General features: G+C 40.1%; 1 protein-coding gene across 1 annotated transcript in view; it reads right to left on the bottom strand.

Moving 5' to 3' along the window:
• The window catches only part of DNAH9 (dynein axonemal heavy chain 9), a 381,289-nt gene that overhangs the window by 316,646 nt on the left and 41,987 nt on the right, over nt 1-22,656 (bottom strand). Inside the window, exons 11-14 of the mRNA XM_003912358.5 lie at nt 18,699-18,767; nt 16,096-16,222; nt 12,278-12,533; nt 10,899-11,140 (exon numbers count right to left, since the gene is read on the bottom strand). Of these exons, the coding sequence (XP_003912407.4) occupies nt 10,899-11,140; nt 12,278-12,533; nt 16,096-16,222; nt 18,699-18,767 (694 nt within the window). The remainder of the gene's footprint in view (nt 1-10,898; nt 11,141-12,277; nt 12,534-16,095; nt 16,223-18,698; nt 18,768-22,656) is intronic.

Raw genomic sequence — 22,656 nt, 5'->3', positions numbered from 1 at the left:
TCTCTCTCCCCCCTCATTCCTCCCTGCCTGCTCTTTTACATGATATACTCTTGACCTATTGGCACCCAAACATCCCATGGTAACAAGGTTTGGGCTTCAAGGAAAGGAAGCCTAAATGCTCAGCAATGCCAAGTACAGACATCCCATTTACTCTTTGTCATTTGCAGTATTAACACTTTTTACAGTAACTTTCCAGTTATCTAATATCTTCAGAGAAAGCAGGAACTAACTTGCAGAAGCAACTCTTCTAGATGACTCATATTTATCCCTTCAGGATGTACTGCCATGTTATAAATCCCCCCAGATTTAAACAGTCTCATGATCCTGCTTTTAGGTAACATAACTCTACCATTTCTAAGATGCAATACCTACACCTTTCTTTCCTAAGTAGACTTAAGATGTTCTTCATGACTTAAAGTCCATCATCATGCAAATCACAACACCATGACAAGACAGAGTTGCTATCAGGTGTTAAGATGCGTATGCTTGTTTGCTTCCACGTTAAATCACGGCTAGTGTTTATGACTGCTTTGTATAATTGTTCTATCTTTTCTGACTGTCAAGCTATCAATATAATGTCTATATCTTTCACCTTTGTTTACTGCCTCAAATCTATTGCAGTCTAAGCAACAAACGTGTTGGAATATTCTATGAAGTAGGAAGAAATAGTTCAGGTTTCTGATTTTAACCACAATAGAAGAGAGTGAGATTGTACTTGCTCTTCTTCTTCAAACAAACATAGAACTGATTATAATAAAAGAATTAATTTGTTTGGGTAACTGGATAACAGACAGAACAGGTAACAGGATAACAGAAAGAACAATGTGATCTTTGAAAGAAGGGACTTACTCAAAGTGAGCCGCACCACCACCTGGCTTTCTACCCAAAAGCCCTTTTCAAACTATGGCATAGGTTAGTGGAGCTTAGTTACAGCATCCCTGCTGATAGGCAGAGACGACAGAATTTGGAGTTTGGTGCTGCTGTAGTGGCTGGGTCCTCTTGAGTCTGACTGAGGGATCAGCTACATATGTTTAGAGCAAGGCTCTGTAAGACCTGGTAAGAATAGTTGCAGAGGAGCTCTAAGCTGAATGGAAATTATGTAGGCCATATAGTGTTGGAAGATGTTAGGGTTTTATCAGAAATAATGAAGCAACCTTGCAGATAACCCAGGAATTCAGTTGAGACCCTGGAAACACCATAAGTTAGAACTGCTTGATCCCAGAGTAAGTCCTCTTTAGACCCTTAAAAAGTGAGCCTCAACAGGATCAAAGTGATCTACCAGTAAATTAGTGGCCTGCCAAAACAAAAATCAAACTCTTTAAAGAAAAAAAATCCGGATTCTCAAGTGGCATTTAAGTGGCCTCTAACATGTCTAGCACATAATAAAAAATTACTAGACATATAAAGAAGAAGAAAAATGTGCCATTTAACCAGGAGAGTAAACAGTCACTAAAATCAGATTCAGAAAATTATCTGGGTAGGTCTCTGACTTCATAGTTGTCATACTAACCCTAGAAAGCCTACTCATTAAACCTATTTTATGTGAGAGAAAATTAAACTTCTGTCCCATTAAAAAAGAGAAAGGAAATAGACTCAGAAAATAACATAGATATTGAAATTAGCAGATAAGAACATCATAATTTCACAAAATTTAGTGAAAAAGAGTTTCAAGAAACTTACAAACTCCAAGCATGAAGAACACAATGAAAACCAACTTAGGAATATTATTGCTGTGCTGAAAAAATATCAAAGATTAAAAAAGAATCTAGTAAAATCAGCCTGAGATAAATAACACATTACATATAGAGAAACAAAGATTCAAATGATGACTGGCTTCTTATAAGAAACATTGGAGAGTAGGAGATAATGAAATAACTTCCAAAAGAAAGCAAAACTATAAACACAATTGTGTACCCAGTGAAACTGTCCTTTAAAAACAAAGATGAAATAAGGACATTTTTAGATAAACAAAGACTGAGAGAATATGTCATAAGCAGACCTGAACTTGAAGAAATACTAAATAAATTTCTTCAGGCTGAAGAGAAATAATCCCAGATGGTAATTTATATCTGTAAAAGGGAATAACAAGCCTGAAGATGATGAGTATGTGGGTAAATATAAAACACTGTAAATATTTTTTCTTAAATTTTAAAAGTAAAAACTATAACACTGCATTGTGGGGCTCAATATGCATATTAATAGATACCATATATTTTACTATTAATACATATTATGTGTGTGTGCATATATATAAATATCTCATACAACAACAGTACAAAAAATAGGTGAGAGGTTAAATTACACCACACTTTTGCAATGTTTCTGTAGGAAAAGTCTAAGTAGATTGTGATAAGCTGAAGATGCATACTGAAACCTAGAACAACAACTAGAATTGTAATGCAACAAGGTAAAGCTGAAATGCCAATTGAGAAATTAAAATAGCATACTAAAAAATATACCATTACCCAACAAGCAGGTGAGCATGGAAGAGGAGAGGAAGGAAAAAGCAATGAAGCAAATAGAAAACAAAAAGCAAAATTTAGTAGAGGTAAATTCAACCATACAAACACTTACAGTAAATGTAAACAGTCTATGCATTCCAATTAATAGGCAGAGTTGTCAGACTTAGAAAAGTAAATTTGTATTATATGCCAACTATAAAGACAAGAAATTTCAATCCAAGAAACAAATACATTGGAGGTAAAATGGTAGGGAAAGATGCAAAATGCAAAATTTAAGAATAATGACTCAGAAAGGAAAGGCTATATTACTGTCAGCAAAAATAGACTTCAAAACAAGAGGGTATTGTTAGAAGTAAAAAGGGAATTTCATAATGATAAAGTGGTCAATTAATCAGGAAGTTGTAACAATTATAAATGTGATAAAATGTTACACATTTATAATAATTATAAATGTGAAATTTATAGTTATTATAACAGAACTTAACAGAACTTCAAACACATGACAAAATAATTTGACAGAACTAAAATTGAAATAGACAAATCCAAAATTGTAAGTGGAGATTTTAACCCTCTACCTTCAATAATTGATAGAACAAATAGCCTGCAAAAGCTCACAACAATGCTATCAATTGCTTTGAACTAATTCATATTTATAGAACACTACCCCCAACAAAAGAAGAATAAACATTATTGTCAAGTCTTCAAGGAACACTCAGTAAGACTGACCATATTCTGGGTCATGAAACAAGTCTCAGCAAATTCCCAAAGATTGAAAGCTTACAGTGTATCTTCTCTGAGCACAATAGAATTAAATTAGATACCAATTTTTAAAGATATCCAGAGAAGCTCTGAATATATGGAAATTAAACACAAACTTCAAAGTGACCATTGAGTAAAAGAAGTTATAACAAGAGCTGGGCATGGTGGCTCACATCTGTAATCCCAGAACTTTGGGAGGCCAAGGTGGGTGAATCATTTGAGGCCAGGAGTTCAAGATCAGCCTGGCCAACAGGGCAAAACCTCATCTCTACTAAAAATACAAAAATTGGCTGGGTGTGGTGGCGCATCCCTGTAATCCCAGCTATTTGGGAGGCTGAGGCACAAGAATCTCTTGAACCTGGGAGGCAGAGTTTGCAGTGAGCTGAGACAGCACCACTGCACTCCAGCCTAGGGGACAGAGCAAGACTCTGTCTCAAAAAAAAAAAGAAAGACACATTTAAAACTGAATAATAATACAAATGAGGTAGTATCATCAGATGCCCATATGTGAAAGAAAGGCTTAAAATCAAGACCCTAAGTTTATGCCCCAAGGAGCTAAAAACAGATAGGCAACTAGCCCTAAAATAACTTGAATGGAATAATAAAAAACAGAAATTAATAAACTAGAAAATAGATGAATAGAGAAAACTGGCAAAGTCAAAATCTGGTTCTTTGAAAAGATTTATAAAAGAAAAAGAAAAAAACTCTAGCAAAACTGACCAAGAAAAACAAGTCGCAAATTGCCAATATTAGGAATGAAAAAGGATGCAGCACTACAGCTCCCACAGGCACATAATGTTGGGGTGATCAGACCCAACACCAGGTCGTGGGGGCTACGAAATCCAGCGGAGTCAAAGGAATGAGACAAGAAAAGTTAAGAGTACATAAGGTGGGTCCAGGGGGCCAACGCCAGTTTGGAGGCTGCAAAGGCCCCGAGCTCTAGAAGCCAACACTATTTGTTGGTAATCAAACAAAGAAGCAGATGGTGAGGACATGCGGATGTGAGGGTGGACAGGTGAGGACGTGAGGATAGAAAGGTAGCGGTGCATTAAGTGTAGCTGTGATGGTTTAGCATATGCTCCACTACTTGAGATAAGGGAGAACAGGTTCTTCTAACTTGAGATACAATCAATTTATGATCTTGGGAGAGCAAGGAGCAAGGGGCCAGCGAGTCTGGACACATTCCAGAGGCTACAAGGGTTTTTATGCCCTGAGTCCTGGGTTCTCTCCAAGCCACAAGGGGTTTATGCCCGGGCTTAGATTGTAGTGTGGCAGGGCAGCCTTCCACCCTTTGGTACAGAGCTTGGTGTTCCATAGGCTACGAGGGGTTTTAGACCCTGGAACCAAGACATGTTCCAAGACTGTTTTACAGACAAGCAAGCCCTGCCTCAGCTCTTCTGCCAACACATAATCATAATAAAAAATAATTATGAACCATTTTTTTTTGCTGGTAAGCTTTATAACTTAGATAAAATGAAAACATTTGTTGGAAAAAACAACTTGCAAAAACTAATAAAGGTATTAGGCAAAAAATCTAAACAGTCTTTCATCTACCAAAGAAATAATTATCAAACACTTTCCCCAAAAGAAACATCCACATCCAGAAGTATTCCCTGGTGAATTCTATCACACATTTAAGGTTAAGACCAACCTTCCACAAACGTTTTCAGAAAATAAAAGAGGAAATGCTTCCCAACTCATTTTATAAGGTTAGCATAATCTTAACACCAAAACAAAAACATCAAAAGAAAATAAAAGTGGAAGATAAATGTCATTCTTAAACACATGAACAAAAATATTTTAAAATTATCAAATCTAATTTGATAATACATAAAAAGATTAATATGACATGACCGAGTGCATTTATTTCAGAAATGCAAAGTTGGGTTCAACACTTAAAAAAAAAAAAAATCCAATGCGCCCATTAACAGAAAAAAAGAGCAAAAATTATATAACCACCTCAGGAGATGCAGAGAAATCATGTGATAAAATTCAATGTGTAATCATGATGAAACTCTTTTAGCCAAGTAGGAATAAAAGGGGTCTTCCTGTGTCTGATAAGGAACATCCACAAAACCCTACAGCTAAAATTTTAATGGTGAATTACCAAATGTGTCTCCACATAATTGGAAATGAGGCGAGCATTTCTACTCTGACCACTTCAACGTTATACTGAAGGTTCTAGCCAGAGTAATAAGGTTACAGAGAAAAAAAAAGACATAAAAAATTGGAAATAAAGAAGTAATATCTCTATTTGCAAATGACTTATTTATATAGATCATCATCCTAAATTTACAAAGCAATTACTACATCTAATAAACTTAGGAAGATCACAGAATATAATATCAAAATGTAAAACTCAATGACACTTTTATACACTACCTGATAGTAATTGGAAAATAAAATTAATAAAACAATTCCATTTATTGTAGAACCACAAACATAAAAAACTTAGAGCTAGATTTAATGGGAAATATGTGAGACTTCAACACTAAAAACTACAAAGCATTGCAGAGAAAAATTAGAGACTTAACTAAGTGAAGAGACATGCCATGTTCATGAATTGCTATATTCAATATTGTTAAGGTCTTTATTCTCCTCAAATTAATCTACAGATTTAATGTAATCTCAATCAAAATCACATCTAGCTTTTTTCCCCCTAGAAACTGGCAGGCTGAATCTAAAATTTATGTGGATATGTAAAAAACTTATACTAGTCAAAATGATGTTGAAAAGGAAAAACTAAGTTTGCAGGACATGTAGTACCTGATTTCAGACTTATTAATAATCGATTTTCTCTTGATCAATAATCAAGAACAAGTGGCATTGGTATTTTCTAACATATATATTTTATATTAATATTTTATACAATTAATCAATTTTCAACAAAGATGCCAAAAAATTCAAAAGGGAAAGTTATTTTTAACGGTATGGGAGCAATCAGATGTTAATATGGAAAATAATGAGTTCAACTCCTACAACCTCCTAAAAAAAATTAATTCAACACAGGTGATACTCCTGAATAAAAATGTGAAAACTGTAAAGCTTCTGAAAGAAAAAACAAAACAATATCTTTGCAATCTTTGGGATTGTTAGTTTCCTTAGGACTCAAAAGTACTAACCACAAGAGGAAAAAAGGGAAATCGCATTTAAATCACATGAAAATTTAAAACTGTTTCTCATCAAAAGATATCAATAAGAAAATAGGTAAACCACCAATTTGGAGAAGATATTCACAATACACATATCTGTCAAAAGATGTGTAACCAGAAGCTATAAAGGATTCCTAGAACTACAAACAATCCATTTAAAATGAGAAAAAGACTTAGACACTTTATAGAATTCATATAATTGGCCAATCAGCATATGAGAAAATATTCAAAAGTATAAATCTTCAGAGAAAGACAAATTAAAATTTCAGTGAGATACCAGCACACACTGACTAAAATAGTGAAAATTTAAAAGACCCACAACACAAACCCACAATTTGGTGAAGTGGTAGAGCAACTGAACTTTATTATATTGCCACTGGGAGTATAAATTACACAATCACTTTTGAAAACTGCTGGGCTATTACTTACAAACATTAAACATATGCCTACTGATGAACCTACAGTTCTCAAGAGAAATGAAAACATATGTCCATAGAATAACTTATATCAGACTGTACACACAAGCTTTATTTATAATAGTCAGAAACCAGAAATAACTCAAAAACCATCATTAGGGGACTGGATGAACAAATTCTGTTATATTCGTACAATGGAATTCTAGCAATAAAAAGAATTAGACTTGAAATAAATGCAACAATATGGATAAATCTCAATAACACTAGGCTAAGATTTAAAAAGGGCAGACACAAAAGAGAACATGCTACATAATTCCATTTATAGGAAAAGACAAATCTGCTCTATATTGACAAAAAGCTGATCAGGGATTGAGGCTGGCAGGAGAATGGAGATGTATTGACTGGAAAGAGGGACAGGTGAACTTTCTAGGGTGACGGCAAATGTTCTGTATTGTGGTAGTTACCTGAGTGTATACATTTGTAAAACTCACCGAGCTCTATGTATACTTTTTGTCTGTACATTGTACTGCATATATATTATACTACAACTTTAATAAATGAATAACCAGCTGTACCCGAATATCCAACAGTGGGATGAGTTAGTCAAATCCTGGTGCATCCACACAATTAAACATTACACATGATATCATAGAAGAAGGATTAGTGACATAGACAGTTACTGGGTACACTGTTTTAAAAATCAAGTTATAGCAAATCAGCAAGAAAAGAACAAACAATCCCATCAAAAAGTGGGCTAAAGATGTGAATAGACAATTCTCAAAAGACGATAAACAAATGGCCAACAAATATATGAAAAAATCCTCAACATCACTAATGATCAGGGAAATGCAAATCAAAACCACAATGCAACACCACCTTACTCCTGCATGAATGGCCATAATCAAACAAATAAAAAACTAATAGATGTTGGTGTGGATGTGATGAAAAGGGAACACTTTTACACTGCTGATGGGAATGTAAACTAGCACAACACTATGAAAAACAGTGTGGAGATTCATGAAAGAACTAAAAGTAGAACTACCATTTGACCCAGCAATCCCACTACTGGGTATCTACCCAAAGGAAAAGAAGTCATTATATGAAAGAGATGGCACAGGCATGTTTATAGCATTACAATTTGCAATTGCAAAAATATAGAACCAGCCCAAATGCCCATCAATCAACGAGTGGATAAATTGTGATATATACGCGTGTGTGTGTATATGTATATATACACATATATATGTGTGTGTGTATATATACACACACACACACACCTCCCACCCTTTCCCCCGAGTCCCCAAAGTCCATTGAATCATTCTTATGCCTCTGCTTCCTCATAGTTTAGCTCCCACTTATGAGTGAGAACATACAATGTTTGGTTTTCCATTCTTGAGTTACTTCACTTAGAATAATAGTCTCCAATTCCATCCAGGTTGCTGCAAATGCTATTATTTCATTCCTTTTCATGACTGAGTAGCATTCCACGGTGCGTGCACGTGTGCGCGCATGTGTGTGTATATGGTGTGTGTATATATGTTAAATAAGGTTTGATAATTTAAATATTTTTAGACAAAAACCACTGAACAGAAGCTCCACGAACAGAAGAAATTATTGTATTTCTTTTCTCTAAATTTTTATCATCTATCTATCTATCTATCTATCTCTCTCTCTCTCTCTCTCTCTATCTATCTATCAATCAATCAATCAACACATGCACACACCATGGAATGCTACTCAGCCATGAAAAGGAATGAAATAATGGCATTTGCAGCAACCTGGATGGAATTGGAGACCATTATTCTAAGTGAAGTAACTCAGGAATGGAAAACCAAACATTGTATGTTCTCACTCAAAAGCGGGAGCTAAACTATGAGAAGGCAAAGGTGTAAGAATGATACAATGGACTGTGGGGACTCAGGGGAAAGGGTGGGAGGGGGTGAGGGTGAAAGACTACACACTGGGTGCAGTGTACACTGCTTGGGTGATGGGTGCCTATGTACCAATTAGCAGAAAAAGATAAAAATTTCTTCTGTTCGTGGAGTTTGTGTTCAGTGGTTTTTGTCTAAAAATATTTAAATTATCAAAAGGCAAACATTATTTAAGGCCTAATTACTAAGCTTTGTATTTGACCTCAGGGATGTCTATGACTACCCTGGAGGTTGTGTAATATATCGGATACATGCAGAGCTACAGTCAGACAGTTCTGCCTCCTGTTAGCTGGGCAGCTATAGACAATTAATTTAACCTCTTTGTGCCTTTGCTTTCTCATCAATAATAATGAAGGTATCTGATTTTCATGAGAATTAAATGAAATGGACAGTGCTCAGGACAGTGCCTGGCACTGTGCGGTAGTGTATGGTAGATACTAGATAAATATTGACTACTATTATTGTGTTATAATAAGAATTATTATTAAAGTGTCTGAACTTTTAGAGACTTTTACGGTAAGTATTTTTGGTTATTTTCTGGTTGACCCCTGGATAATTAAAATGTTACAATATGTGGTTTTTTTCTAGGTCACTGTGCTTGTCTCACTGATTTGGCAATTTAATTGTCTAAATTTTTTCTCATTCTGACTTTCAAGAGCATGGATTTGAGCATTTGTCATCACATAGATAGGTGATAGACAGATCTGAATTCTTTGTTCAAGATCATGAATACTACTGGTGATTTGAGTGACATAATCACAATAATAGACAGATACATAAATGATAGATTGATGATAGATAGATTTTAAAGTTTTTTTTTTTTTTTTTTCCTGAGATGGAGTCTCGTTCGTCACCCAGGCTGGAGTGCAGTCGCTCGATCTCGGCTCACTGCAACCTCTGCCTCCCGGGTTCATGCCATTCTCCTGCCTCAGCCTCCCGAGTAGCTGGGACTACAGGCGCCTGCCACCGCACCCGGCTAATTTTTTGTATTTTTAGTGAAGACAGGGCTTCACCATGTTAGCCAGGATGGTCTCCATCTCCTGACCTCGTGATCCGCCCGCCTAGGCCTCCCAAAGTGCTGGGATTACAGGCATGAGCCATCGCGCCCGGCCAGATTTTAAACTTTTAAAATCTTAAGTAGTTTTTGTTTTTGCCTGATGGTTTTCTTCTACTTCAAAGCGGGGACTATATCTTACATTTTCTTGGTATTCGATATAGTGCCCAGGACAGCTATGGAAATACAGTTGATGGATGGATGGGTGAATGAATGGATGAATGAACAGTCGGATGAAAGAACGATGAATGAAAAGTGGATGCCTGGGTTCTACAACAGCTACTGATTTACTGGATGTGGGGACAGAAGGGGTTAAAAATTCCATCAAATTGAGGGACTCTTTCTCTCTCAAAGACAAAATTGGGGTAATTATCTTCTCTTAATTCTAGCAATCATTAGTGCTTAAGGCTCAACACTTTTATTGTGCTTCAAACCACAGATAATCCACAGATAACAACTGTGATTCACTTGTGACTTTCCACAGAAGTCAACTTGTCAGACACTGCCCTGTGGCTACTTGCATAGGGCTGGAGCTGGTGGCCATATTATAATCCTTTCCCATTGTTCACAAAGCAGCTTTGGTCTTTGATGATGGGACATCAAGTTTCCATGACCACTAATGCAGGGCAGAGCTTTACTGCCTGAAGTGCAGCACTCTGCATTTTTTCCTCTTATCACACACAGTTAGGGACACTGTGGTAGCCTTTCATTTCTTTAGGTTCTACGGAGCTGGGTTATAAGGATGATGCTGGAGGACCACACTAGGTTGTGTGGGCAAGCTGGGATGGGGGTGGTTAGTGCAGTGGATAATTTAGGATTCTACCCTTGTCATCTTCTTCTCTTCCCTTAGGGGCAGGTGTGAGACCGAAGTCATGTGACAATTAAGTGTTGTCATCGTGAAGATAGTAATCATTTCAACACATGGATACCAAAATGCAACTTTTCATTTGCCTTATCTATTAGCTTTAGTCTTTTGCTATCAGCTTAAACTTCTATCCTTGACTTCAGAAGACACTGCATTTATTGATTGTCCTCATTTTCCAAATCACTTATTGCACACAAACACACTTTTCGATGCTTTCCCTAAACTTACTGTACGTGCGCCTGAGTGGCTGGGTTATTACCTGAACAAGGGTGTGGATCTTAAGGCCAGATTCCTTGATGAGATTGTAATATTTTTCCATTCGATCATGCTGATCATCCAGAGAAAGAAGGGATTCTCTTTTTCCATCTTTTCTCTTAAATATTGGAGCCACCCATGTTTTCATGATGTTTTGGATCTCTTCCACATTGTCTTTAGTTTTCTGAATTCTTTGTTCAAGATCATGAATACTACTGGTGATTTGAGTGACATAATCGCAAACGCCTGCTCCTCAAAAGAAATAGAATTAATTGAAATAGGCTGCAGTGGCAAAGCTAAAGGGCTAGTTGCTATGAAATGTAGGGATTTAATACTTGAGAGTGTTATAAGACTTTTCTATACAGGTAACTTCATTATCATCAGAATATTCTCCCTCCTAGTTGTATTAAAAAGACAACCTTTACCATGATCCTGATTATGGAGGAAGAGAAAGGGGTAATGCTTACTTACCAAGCACACAAAAGTTGGCACAGCTGCTAGGGAATACAATTTTATACCCAAATACCAGTGAGACTTGATGACCTTATTTGGGTTAATCTTTCTTTTCATGTTTTAAGCACTTGCATCATGTTAAATTTTGAAAATGTCTTTTCCTCTTGCACATGAACTAAAGTTCTAACTTGTTTAATATGGCATTCTAAGACTTTCATGAATCAACTGTAATCTTTTTTTTTTTTCAAACTTTAACCCTTCTGAGGACCCTAATTCGAATTAATCTCCCTCCCCTGTGATTCCCTCCTGTGATTCTGTCCTGTGAATCCCTCTCCTGTGATTGGTCACACTTTAACTCTATGATGGCTTTTAATGAAAGTCATCATGTGGCTCCGTATAACTTAGGTTGTATATCTGTCTGTTGTCCCCACTAAATGTGAGCTTTTTGAGGGTAGAGACCATGTCCCATACACCTCAAATCTCTCTAGTTTGTCACACAGTATCCTGCACGTATTAATCAGCCAATGAAAGTATATTGAATTGAGAGATACCAGAGAAGTCAATGCATACTGCTTTAAGATGTTTACAATCTAGTTAAGAAAATTAAATAACAAAGATAATATAGTAAGAGCTCTCACTCATGGAGCACCCAATGTATGCTGGAGACTGTAGGAGATCTTATGCAACCTCTGAGCCTCCCAATGTGCACGGCAGCAAGGTTTTCTAAATTTACCAACTATATCCATAGAGAAGAAAGAAAAGGAATACCAACTCTTTTTGCCTTCTCTGCTTGGATATGTGTCAAAGGAGAAGACAGACTTATGTTTCAAACCCAAATAAGATTGCCAGAGAATAATTGGAGGTTCTACGAACTTTATTAGATCCTCGGATCTCCATGTTTTTGTCAGACTTCAGATGGTGCCCTGTTACCTTCTGTTTTCCAGTTCAAAGTCTCCTCTGCTGCTCTGAGGCAGAGATCAATATTTTGCAGCTCTTCCTCCACTAATGGAAATTCCACCTCCAGCAGAGTTTTCATAACCTTATTGTACCAATTTGCCATCAACTCCAAATTAGCCACAAGCTGCCGATAGAAATCCCTGGAGGAGAACATGGCTGCTGCTGTCTCAGGGATGTGTGTCATCTCTCTGGCTTCAAGATAGCTCATTTCTTTCAGCACTGAAAGCAGCTGGAGAAAAGAAGCAACACAAGTGTCTGTCGTTCAGTGACAATGAATAATCTGCAGCATTGGTCAAGGACTGGACAATCCCAGGAGGCCCAAAGATCTTCTGGGTCTCTTCTTAAGTTCTGCTCCTATCAGTTTCTTAAATCTAGTCTCAGAAAAGGAAAATCAAGTATCAGGCAGAAGGAAGATGTCTCCGACAGACACAAGGCTCCTAAATCTGTAGATCATAAAGAAGAGGAAAACCTGAGAACAGAGGCAAGAGTGATAGCAGGGGAGGGCTCTGCCTTCTGTGCTTTGGGCAACGTGGCTGCGGAAATGATGGGCTTATGCTGGCCCAGCCAGTTCCCGATCAAGGGTGGTGGTGGTCTAAAGGAGGAGAATCATCTGGCCTGGGCTACCAACATTCATGAGAAGCCTCAAGTTCAGACTTCTGGCATTCTCTCCAATGAAACAGTCATAGTGAGACGCTGGCAGGATTGAGAGGAGGTGCCCATAATGAAACTTTAGTTATTCAATGTAATCATTTGGAATACCCCACAACTTCCGTAACCCTCTGCTGGCATTTCCTTGTGTCTTAACATGCTAGGGGTTCAGGAAATGGAACTCATCCAGGCTGCTCCGAACTTCTGTGGGGTCCCAAATTTAGCAGCAACTGAAGAAGTGAGAAACCAAGTAGATAGAGTCCAATGAAACAACAGGGTTTCCACGCACCCTCTTCTTCATCCTTCCTTATTTATTGATGTTCCTATCTGAACCCATGAGGACTGACGGGCATAGGTACAGGTGATGAAACAGATGGCCCCAGGTTCTCTCTATCTCCCCCTCATATAAAGACACCCGCTCCTTCCAGTGCTCTGGGCCAATTCTTTATTGCGAGTGGGCAAACCCTAGTCAGCAATCAGACAAATGCTAACCATTTTGTGGGGAAATGGGCTCAGTCTTCTAGTTTTCTTAGAAGTAAGCTCAAGACAGATACTAAAAATTTAACTATAAAAAGTGAAAGGAAAATAACTAAAAGGAAATATCTGGGGCTATTAATATAATAGGGAAGTAGGGAAAGTCGTTCCAAACATAAAACCACAAAATAAAACATAAAAATTTTTGGGCATAAAATATCAACGTAAAATGGCCAACATATTTGGCCATTTAAACTGGCAAAATTTTTGGATCAGATTTCTTAGTATCTGTCACATATTTCCTGAGTATCCTAACAAATTCACAGGAAGAGAGTGCACTTCTGCTAGCAAATGGGCAAAGGACATGAACAAGCAATTCAAAGAAGAATAAATATACATGAGTAATGAACACATGATAAAAATTCAAATTTACTAGTAATTAAATAAACACAAATGGAACAACATTGAGGTTTTTTTTTTTTTCGTTGAACAGTCTGGAAACTATTTGAAGAAATGAACAATATCTTGTTGGCAGGAAAATGACTGAGTTCCATCTTTCTAAAGAACAAGTTGATAGTATACATGAAAAGTCTCAAAATGTGAATGCCCTTTAGCCCAGAATTTGCATTTCTGGACTGTTATCCTGAAGAAATAATCAAGAATGCATACAATAAAAACTAGGGATATTTGTTGTAGCATTATTTATACCATGCTTTATCCAATTTAAGATGTCATCCATTGTAAGATTCACTATTATTTTATATGCAACAAAAGAAAAAAGAAAAACATGCAGTCTATTAAACTACAAACATGCCAATTTCAGAGATATAAATATGTAAAAAGAGGCTTCCTAGAATCCAAGAAATACAGACTGATGAAACAGTAAAATAATGTAAATGTCCAACAATAAGACATTTAAAATAATTTAAATGATTCACATAAGTTTGAAAAAATTAACCTATACGATTCTTATCTTGTCCCCAGAAGGGCAAATTTCTGATCATGTCCCTCTAGACCGAGAAGTGTGTCACTGTTCATTCTTAATAGCCCAGCTTTGGCCACATTGCTTGAAGTTGTATGTCAAGGGGTGACTGTGTGCTTCTTTGACTTGTTAAGCTTGTAACTGTCCTCCATCAACTCACATTATAGTTTAGGTATTAATATTTATTCCTCCCCTACCTTTTTCCTCTTGCTTCCCTCCTTTCCCTTCTATGGCCTGCAAACATCTATAAAGTGCGCCCTATGTGTTACACATTAAGGCAGATAAGGTCCTTGTCCTTGGAGTATATAGAGGCTGGTCCATCTTCAATGCAGGACTAAGTATGGTTATATACCAAGGACTTAATTATGATATAGTAATATATCTTATACCAAGGATTTATCTCAAGGGCTTAATTACTATATTACAACATGGAGACTGTGGGCCTACTTGGTAATCCAGATATTCATCTCTTTAGGCATTTAATATTCAATATTGCTCACAGTGAATGCCAATGAAATTGATTCAAGGGGTTCAGTAAGTTAAACAGACTCATGTCTTGCCAAAGTGAAGAAATGAATTTTCTATATTCCTTGTTGACTTTGATTGCAGAGGAGGAAGCGATGTTTCACTTAAACTGCAATTTTCTTGAAAGATGCCAATATGCCATCAGCTTGGTTTTCAGCTCAATCTATAGTGCATTTCTGGAGCACATGCCATCAAGGCAGATGTAGGTGACTTCTTTTAGTTTAGTGTGACCAATACCGTTTTTTTCCAACCTGAGTAATATTATTTTTGATACAAACTAACCTTTAGTTATCATTTTTCTTCAGCATTAAACTTTCTGTGGCTGCTGTGGTCCCCACTGGTCTTCTACCCTTCTGATCATCTAAAACAGTTTCTCAACCTCAGCACTATCGACATTTTTGGACTGTTATGGTACACTTTCCTGTGTATTGCAGGATATTTAGCAGTGTCCCTGGTATCTATCCACTAAATGCCATTGGCAATTCCACCTAGTTTGACAAACAAAAATGTTTCCACGAGGACAAAATCACCACCAGTTGAGAACCACTAATCTAGAGTCTTATTTCCAAAGCCACTCCTCTGGGATTTACCATATGCCATCTAGTGAAGATACAATTTTGAATGTTAAGGTTGTGACCCCCAACTAGACCGTGGGTTCCTTGAGGGCAGGAGCCAAGTCTTATATGCCCTTGGTTGGCCCTCCAGCATCTAGTCAATGGCCTTCAGGCATGGTAAATATTCAGGGTAGGCCCAGTGGGCTATGTTTGTTACTACATGATTGGTGATCTTTTGTAGTGTTTCCTGTTGTGCAAAATCAAAGCAAATATATTGAGCAACCCTAGTGAAAAATGTGAACATGGGCCACTTAATAAAACACTACACTCCAGGATTCGTCCCAGAAAAGAAATCCAGGGTACAAAGTATTTTGAGCATCTTTTGCATGGTCTTATAAAAAGTCTTTATGCTGGGAGGCTGAGGCAGGAGAATCACTCGAACCCGGGAGGCGGGGTTGTAGTGAGCTGAGATCGTGCCACTGCACTCCAGCCTGGGCAACAAGAGTGAAACTCCGTCTCAAAAGAAAAAGTCTTTATGCCTTCAAAATCAGCAGAATTCAAAGAAACTCTTCAGGCACCCAAAAGAGAGCTACTGTCAGCCGACTAACCTGTGGGTTAAAGTTGACAGTGATCTCCTTCGTCTCTGGGTCACGTTTCAGAAGTGGTTGGGAAAGATTGTACTGTGACTTCTCTGATACTGTCCGGCACCAGTCCTCATAAAGTCTTGTCTCATACCTGCGAGGGTCAGAGACAACAGCCACCTCATAAGCCCCCTCCTCCCAGCTCCCCAGTGCCTGGTCATAATCTGTGTTTAACATGAATTGAAGATACTACTAGTCATTGACCCAGCCAGACTGGGTCAGCTTCTGTGAGTAACCACAAATTTCTTTCTTTCTTTCTTCCTTTCTTTCCTTTCTTCTTTCTTTCTTTTTTTTCTTTCTCTTTTTTTCTCTCTCTCTCTTCCTTTCTTTCTTTCTCTCTCCCTCTCTCCCTTCCTCCCTCCTTCCCTCCCTCCCTTCCTCCCTTCCTCTCTCTTTCTCTTTCTTTCTTTTCAAGACAGAGTTTCACTCTTGCCACCCAGGCTGGAGTGCAACGGTGTGATCTCGGCTCACTGCAACCTCCGCCTCCCAGGTTCAAGCGATTCTCCTGCCTCAGCCCCCTGAGTAGCTGGGATTACAGGCATGTGCCATCACATCTGGCTAATTTTGTATTTTTAATAGAAATGGGGTTTCTCCATGTTGTTCAGGCTGGTCTCGAACTCCCGACCTCAGGTGATCTGCCTGCCTCGGCCTTCCAAAGTGCTGGGATTAAACGCTTGAGCCACCATGCCCGGCCGTAACCACAGATTTCTAAAGGTAGCATCGCTTAAATCACAAAAGAGAAGAAAGACCCCATGAGATCTTTTGGGGGGATAAGGAAGTTGTGATTAGTCTCAGTAAATGTTGGAAGAAGTTACTGGGGAAGATTTGCTCTCACACTAATCTTTATGTAGCTCATGGACGTTCATCATTTAGTAATTACACACTGACAACACCTACCATGTGCTGGGCTTGGGGGATAAAAATGATGGATGAGTACCTGACAGTGAAGGCAGTTAATGGTGGGGATTGCAGGTGAGCAGATCACCCTGACACAGTGTAGCAAGTGCAATCCTAAACAAATGTACAGCTGTAATCCCAGCACTTTGGGAGGCCGAGGCAGGTGGATCACCTAAGGTCAGGAGTTCGAGACCAGCCTGACCAACATGGAGAAACCCCGTCTCTACTCAAAAAAAAAAAAAAAAAAAAAAAAAATTAGCTGGGTGTGGTGGCTCATGCCTGTAATGTCAGCTACTTGGGAGGCTGAGGCAGGAGAATCACTTGAACTTGGGAGGCAGGTTGTAGTGAGCAGAGATCATGCCATTGCACTCCAGCCTGGGCAACAAGAGTGAAACTCGAAAGAAAAGAAAGAAAGAAAGAGAGAGAGAGAGGGAGGGAGGGAGGGAGGGAGGGAGGGAGAAAGAGGAAGGAAAAGAAAGAAGGAAGGAAGGAAGGGAAAGGAAGGAAGGGGAAAGAAAGAGAGAGAGAGAAAGAAAGAAAGAAATGTACAGGAAATCAGACACCTAATGGCAGCGGCGGAGGGCTGGGGATGATAAGGAGAATGTCAGGGAAAGTTTCATAGGAGAAGTGATGAACGGACGCTTGCCTGAGTCTCAGGATAGCCAGAGGTTGGGTGGCAAAGGGAGAGTGAGCATTCCTGGCATGGCCAAACGGTAGAGGTGAGAAACAGCACCCTTGAAACTGTATGCTTGAAACAAGGATTACAGAGCATGGCAGAGGCTGGAGGTGGTGGTGAGGAGGCAAGGACCACCTTAGGGAAGACTCTTCATGTCATGTTAAGGAGGCTGTGAGAACCACTGCAAGGCCTCCCAGCTGGTGGTGGCTGTGGTGACATTATTGGATTTGGTAACAATGTGGGTACTCAGGGGGACAGATCTGGAGGCAGCAATGACTGTTAGGAAGCCACTGCAGCAGTTTGGCCTGGAGAAGTTCTAGTCTATTGTGAAGATGCTGCTGGTGGAGACAGAGGAGTGGATGGACTTGAAGTTATTTTGGAGGTAAAAGGGGTGGAATGTGTGTTACTTGGCAGGTAGAGGTGCTGTTAATTAATCTGTCTGGAACAATGCTAAGTATAGGCACATCATAATCGCAAGAGCCACCATTCTTCCCTCCTGAACCGGGAGAAAGAACAAATGGCAGAAGGAGAAGGCAAAACAGTGGCTGTTTCTAGACCCTGAGCCCCCGAAAGACTTATTCAGCTTTAAAGCGGGAACAACTTTGAAGTCATATAAAATTTTCACTCTTACGCTTTCTCCATAAAACGATGCAGGAAGTACTTTTTAAAACTTATTGTCTCTTTGTGCAGGATGCACTGTTGCTTCTGCTGAGTAAGCAGCTGTTGCAGTTTTCCGTGACTCCCATCTTGGAGTTCCGTGAGTAGCACCCTACTCCTAGCTCTAGTTCACACGCCCAGCAAAACTGCACTGGAAAAGTATTTATTTCCAGAATAGAGCTGAATTCCCCAGAGACCTATGTGTGTGCAACCCGGAAATACTGTACTCACAAATATCGCGGTTATAACATAAAACAGAGAGCGATACTACTCAGAGCTGCAGAAGGCAGCGTGGAGGTTGTGCAATTTGCAGACCCACACAATCCCAGAAGTTGCTTACTTTTCTAGCAGTGAGAGCGTATCTTCATATTTTTGTTTCATTCGCTTTCCTTCTGCAGATTCCATGCAACTACTCGTACAAAAGAGAAAAAGTGACACAGAATTAGAAGAAGTTAAAATAATTATTCGAGGAACAAACTGCAGCCTCCAAGGAAGAGCGTGAATAGCTCCTTGGCTGGTTTCCAAACAGCCCTGAAAGAGCCCTTCTTCTTCCCAAACATCTTACTCTGGCCACTAGAGGGCATCTGCACTTCCTGAAATGCAGGCAGCTCTGCAAGTGTCAAGAGTTTCCTGCCCGCAGCTCCGCCAGCACCCTCACCTAGCTGGGCCAGTCACGCACCAGGTATGTGAGGTCCTTCAAAAACCTGAATAAAAGGGAAATTGAGATATGAAAAAATTCTAGGTGCCATAATTGTCTGTATTTAAGACCATCAATGTTATATACAGTCATGCACCACATAATGACATTCTGGTCAATATATATATGTGTGTATGACAGCGGTCCCGTAAGACTTTAATGATGCTGAAAAATTCCTATTGCCTATTGACATGGTGCGAGGCATTACTCCCATGCCGGTGGTGATGCTGGTGTAAACAAACCTACTGTGCCGCCAATCGTATAAGAGTGTACAGTAATGTCCTAGGCCTTCGCATTCACTCACCCAAAGCAACTTCCAGTCCTGTGAGCTCCATTCATGGTAAGTGTCCTACATAAGTGTACCATTTTTTATCTTTTATACTTTATTTTTTGCTGTACTTTTTCTATGTTCAGATATGTTTAGATACACGAACACTTACCATAGTGCTACAATTGCCTGTAATACTCAGGACAGTCACACGCTGCACAGGTTTGTAGCCTGGGAGTGATACATTAGACCATACAGCATATTGATCATAGCACGTATTGTTCCTAGGATACGCTAGACCATAGCTCATTTGTACCCTAGGAGCAATACGCTAGACCATAGACATAGGTTTGTGAAAATACACTCTATGATATTCACATAATGATGAAATTGCCTAAGGATATATTTCTCAGAACATAACCCCATTGTGTAAGTGATACATGATTGTCTATAACACTATATGCCAGGAAAATATCTATGTAGGTACATGTATATTAAAATGATTTTTATATATTTAAATATATGTGTTTCTCCTTTTCTGAAATCCATCTAGAACACGTGATCCGAAACACTACCACTTCTTTGCGTTTTTACATGAGGGTCCCTCCCAGCTCTTACCCCTGAAACATGTGCACATGTAATGCACATATGTGACAGTGCACATGCATGTACATATAACATGCGTAAACACAAGTGCACACAGACACACACACACACACGGAGGCTTCTGCAGGAATGCTAAGGACCACAGACGAGAGTGTGGCTCGAGGTACCGTTACCCACTGGTTTTGACACTTGCTGCAACACTAATGAAAGTCCAGCTCCTGGAAAAAATTGGTGAAGTATCTTTAATTCTTCAAAACCTTCACACTAACTATGCGGAGGTTTGTTTCTGTTTGTCCTGCTGGCAAAGAGGCAGCTTACTAATCCATTTGCTCTTTAAACCAACATATGATTTCTTTCTTTTTTTTTTGAGACAGGGTCTCGCTCTGTCGCCCAGGCTGGAGTGCAGTGGTGCAATCTCGGCTCACTGCAAGCTTCGCCTCCTGGGTTCACACCATTCTGCTGCCTCAGCCTCCTGAATAGCTGGGACTACAGGCATCCCCCACCACGCCTGGCTAATTTTTGTGTATTTTTAGTAGAGACGGGGTTTCACCGTGTTAGCCAGGACGGTCTGGATCTCCTGACCTCGTGATCTGCCCGCCTCAGCCTCCCAAAGTGCTGGGATTACAGGCGTGAGCCACTGCTCCCGGCCCAACATAGGATTTCTTCACCAGATCCCTCGAGCTTTCCACAGAAGCCCTAGTGCCTGCAGAGAAAGCAATGAATTTGCTGGCATTTTTCCCCTCTCAATTACTCAGTTCACTTCCGTGATGAAAGGACAGATGCATCTGCCAGGCAGCAAGGAGAGGTGGAATGTGCTTCAGCCCGAATGGGTGCTTTCTCCTCCCAAGCTGTGTGATTTCCACAAGCCCCACAGGCCCCAACCCCAGGTCTCAGTTTTGTATCTAGAAAAGAATGAGGCCAGAGCAGAGTGAGGCTTCTCCCATGGGTGTGTGGCCGAGTGGGAAGTCACAGGAATAAGAACAGTGAAATTCCTGCAGTTTCCATGTCACTTCATGGTGAGGAATCTAAAACATTTTCAATAACCAATCAACACCTATTATAGAGCAGAATACACTCTTTCTTTTTTTTTTTTTTTTTTGAGACAGAGTTTCACTCTTGTTTCTCAGGCCAGAGTGCAATGGTGCAATCTCGGCTCACTGCAACCTCTGCCTCCGGGATTCAAGCGATTCTCCTGCCTCAGCCTCCCGAGTAGCTGGGATTACAGGCATCTGTCACCATGCCTGGCTAATTTTTTGTATTTTTAGTAGAGATGGAGTTTCACCACGTTGGCCAGGATGGTCGAAAACTCCTGACCTCAGGTGATCCACCCGCCTCGGCCTCCCAAAGTGCTGGGATTCCAGGCGTGAGCCACTGCACCTGGCCTGTAATAAATATTTGAATTCATTTTTAAAACAAGGGGGAGTTTTCACGGGAATTATAGAGGTCTCTGTTGTGTACCTTCCAGATTCCCTCTTGGGACCAAGCCCTCGTACCCCTCCAAACCTCCCTGCTTCAACCCCTGCCTCGCCCTGTCCCCTCCAGCCAGGAGTGTTGGCTGCCGCGGAAGCACCACTGCCTTCCTCTTTGGGAACAGGCTTGGCCAAAGAGAGCTGCCTGGCCCACAGGTCATGCCCCTCCCCAGGAAAGCCCACATCCAACCAGCTGATGTGGGGGTACAGAGGCAGAACAGCTCTGAAGGGCCCAAGCTCCGAGGAGGACCGGCTGAGACACCCATTGCGACTTTCTTACAGCTCAGCAGCTCAACCTCTCTCTGCCCAATCTGTTCCCCCTCCCTCCCTCATGGGTGCGATTCCTGAAAGGCTCTCTATAAATTCCTGCACACATCATAGGTCTCCTTCCTGGGAACCGGACCTGTGACAGCTGCGGCAGTCCACGTTCTAGGGGCAGCCCTGGCATCCCTCCCCACCCCATTCACCTATCTTCTCCCTTCTGCCTTCTGCTGCTTGATTGAGATGCATGAGGGCTCAGAGCTACTCCCCACCAAACTTCCAGGGCTGGGGGTCCCCAAGAAGCGTTCTGGATTAGGAGCCTGGAGAACCAGGCATTTCTTCCAGTTCTTTCTTTGGCTGTCTCTAGGACCTTGGGCAAGTCACCTCACTTCTCTCTTCATTTCCTCCATTTCTTCATCTGAAAACAAAGATCTCACCCAGACCCAAGCAGATGTTGCAGATGGGTCACCTGCAGGGCAGACCGGCCTCACAGGCATGCTTTGTTAGATCTGCGCAGTTTGAGAAAAAATGGAATCCTTGATCATTGGAAAATTGGATGTCCAACTCTAAAATCCAGTCTCCAGCTTATCTCCACCAGTCAGGAGATTGCTCACATTGGGTCTGCTTTTCTGCTTGGCAATGCTGGAGTGGGGTGTTGGTGGCCCCCTGCAGACCCCACCCTGGCCATCCTTTCGTCTGGCCTCTGCCAGTGTTGAGTCTTCCCACTTGGGCCAGACCAGAGGGTCTCTAAGGCTCTTCCTAACTCCAAAACGCCTGTGAGTCCAACGGCCAGAGTTTGATTCCTTTCCTTCTGTTGTGTTTTCCAAAACCTGTGTGCTCTCAGCAAGATTAAGTCTTCTAGAAAGAGGGATCAGAGGAAGACTGCCTTTCCTCAGGCAGCGTCTTAAACACAATATCACAATTAGCAGCTGAGATGCTTCTATCTCAGCTTCTAACCTCAGCTATGAAGCAAGCTGATGGTTTCCAAACCTGGTCA

This window comes from Papio anubis, chromosome 17 (genome assembly GCF_008728515.1).
Source record: "Papio anubis isolate 15944 chromosome 17, Panubis1.0, whole genome shotgun sequence".
NCBI classification, from domain to species: Eukaryota; Metazoa; Chordata; class Mammalia; order Primates; family Cercopithecidae; genus Papio; species Papio anubis.
This window is presented reverse-complemented; position numbering and strand designations above follow the sequence as displayed.